General features: G+C 42.0%; 1 protein-coding gene across 1 annotated transcript in view; it reads right to left on the bottom strand.

Moving 5' to 3' along the window:
- The window catches only part of LOC101850725 (blastula protease 10), a gene marked incomplete in the record, with an annotated part of 19,426 nt that overhangs the window by 13,144 nt on the left and 3,681 nt on the right, over window positions 1–2,601 (bottom strand). The window contains 2 exon segments of the mRNA XM_035970172.1: window positions 419–518; window positions 2,062–2,137. Coding sequence (XP_035826065.1) covers window positions 419–518; window positions 2,062–2,137 — 176 coding nt within the window.

Consider the following 2,601-nt stretch of genomic DNA (forward strand, 5'->3'; position numbering starts at 1 on the left):
TCTCTCTCGATTCTCTCTCTCGATTTTCTCTCTCTCTCTCGATTCTCTCTCTCTCTCTCTCTCTCTCTCTATTCTCTCTCTCTCTCTCTCTCGATTCTCTCTCTCTCTCTCGATTCTCTCTCTCTCTCTCTCTCGATTCTCTCTCTCTCTCTCGATTCTCTCTCCTCCCCCCTCCATCCTATCCTTCCTCATTCCTCCTCTCTGTCCTTCTCTCTCACTGCCTCTGTCTCTGTCTGTCTGTCTATTTGTCTGTTTCGTCCATTGCACACACACCAAAAAAAACAACAATAGGTGATTACAATAATCATAATCAACACATCAAACAGGAGGTGATCTAAACTGTGTCGACGACTGCGTAAAAATACCCACATAATTTGGTTGTTAAAAAAATTAAAATAAATAACAGACCAGTACTCACAAAGCGACCAGTTCAGCGTACTGTTCAGGGCTGTACTTCATATCTAGCTCCACGATAACACTGTCTTTGTGGTCGGTGCCCAAGAACTCGATGGCCCGCTCTGAGGAAGGAAGAGAACTGAAACTGTCAAATCGCTACCCTAGGATTACATTACAAAGTTCTCTCTGCTCAGTACCTAGTATTGAGAAATTCGACGCCAAAAGTTTTTGAGTTCCACAACACGATAAGCTTTTTTCGAATGCAATTCTTTACATATCTTGATAACAACTTTGAATGATCTTACGGTTTTGATAAAGCAGATAGATTAATTGGTTTCTAACCTCATGGTCGTAGCTGAAAACGACCAAAAATATCAGATAGAACTTTGTAATTCTGAGGAAGTGAAATGAAGCGGAAAAGAGTGAAAAAGTCGGTGTCATCTTGTATGCGTCAAATGAGGTCAAATGCTTTATTTGTCGGAAAGTATTCTATTCACAACAGTAATTTCTAGAGGCAGATCTCAGGCTTATGGGACACAGCTGGCTGGGGGTGGAGGAGATAGCCCAGAGCAGAGACTGGTGGAGAGCTCTTCTAGGTGGCCAATACCAGCATGAAAGAGTCGAATGATGATGATGATGATGATGATGATGATGATGATGATGATGATGATGATGATGATGATGATGATGATGATGATGATATTTTTTTGTTTCCTTAAAAGGCTCTTTTTCGGTTCCATTGTCTTTATACTTAGAGGCACCTCCACTCGTCCAAATAACTCCATTCGAATTGCCATTGTTCCTGGACATTCAAACATATGTTTGCCATTCTCTTTTTCATGGCTGCAGCTTCGGTAACGTGTTTTGAGCCCTTCATTCACAAAGTTATTAAGCATTTCAATGACGCCTTTGAAAGTGTTTAAATAAACCTGCCCAACAGTACCTATTTAACTTAGCCACAATGTGCACACATTCACCAAACAGGAGTAAATTCATTCTTTGTTCGTTTCTAAGGCCCACATGTACGTAGAAACCAAGACCAGTACTTTTAAGCACAAGGGAGCAATCCCGAAAAATGCTGTTTTGAGAAAATGTAGGGTAAAGTTTCCCCCCACCTTTTTCAGTTTTTTTTTAAAAGACAGGGGAGTTTTCTCTATAACAAAACAAATATACACACCAATAAAACCAAACTTCTCCTATAGGTAGGGCAATGCCCACTTTTGGTGTATGTCAAGATTTCTGGAAATCCCCGAAATCTGGGTTAGCCCGCTTGCCCAACCAATTATTCGAGGGAGTCTGTGGTGCTGTCACACGCACAAGACGTGAGTTCGATTTCCGAGAGGGGGGGATTCTTGTCCAGTATCTCCGTCTGTCTGCTGAGCATGGGACGTTGTAGCCCCTTCAGCCTGAGTTGGCCTTGACAGACAGTGTTGAGGTAGGCTTCGACACTGCCTGTCACATACATGGCCTACGTTGTGTCGATGGAGCCGTAAAACTTTTACAATTACAATGTTTAAAAGCAATTGTTCCAACCCAAAGGATGGATCCGCTTTTGATCAGAAAGCATAGCTGGCTGCCACGATCCAGAGCCTTTTGCCAGTCAGAGAGTGGCTGGTCATTAAGGTATTAAGAGGACTTCATAAAAGTAATTAATTATGCCCTTGCCGTTTTTGGCAGCTCCTTCAATCATTTTGTCAAGAGACATCTCTGTGCTCGTCGATACCAACAGAAGCAAAACACTCTGAGGATATGAAAATTCAAAGAAAAGTTGTTAAAATTGATGAAAAAAGTGATACGCCAGAACAAAACCTTCAGTTTTATCTCATAAAGGCACAGCACGATTTCCAAACTCGGGTAACAGAAAGAGCACGAGTTTTTTGTTCACAGTACAGCCAAACCCCGTTATACCGCCCACCCCGGGACGAACGTGAAGATGCCGGTATAGCAGGGTTGGTGGTAAAATGGGTTGTTTGTGAAATTTTAACTGTTCATTTCTACAGATTTACAACAGACATATTGTCTTGGTTAAAAATGCAGTATCTTTGTTCTGGATTATATTGCAAAAGAGGATTTGACGTAAAGCAAATTCCGAGGTCTGGAAAATGATACATGCTTGGTATATTACTTAATCGCTGGCACAATCTTCAGAAAACTTCCTCCTCCTCCTCCTCCTCCTCCTCCTCCTCCTCCTCGTCCTCCTCCTCC

This window comes from Aplysia californica, unplaced genomic scaffold (genome assembly GCF_000002075.1).
Source record: "Aplysia californica isolate F4 #8 unplaced genomic scaffold, AplCal3.0 scaffold00229, whole genome shotgun sequence".
Classification (NCBI taxonomy): Eukaryota; Metazoa; Mollusca; class Gastropoda; order Aplysiida; family Aplysiidae; genus Aplysia; species Aplysia californica.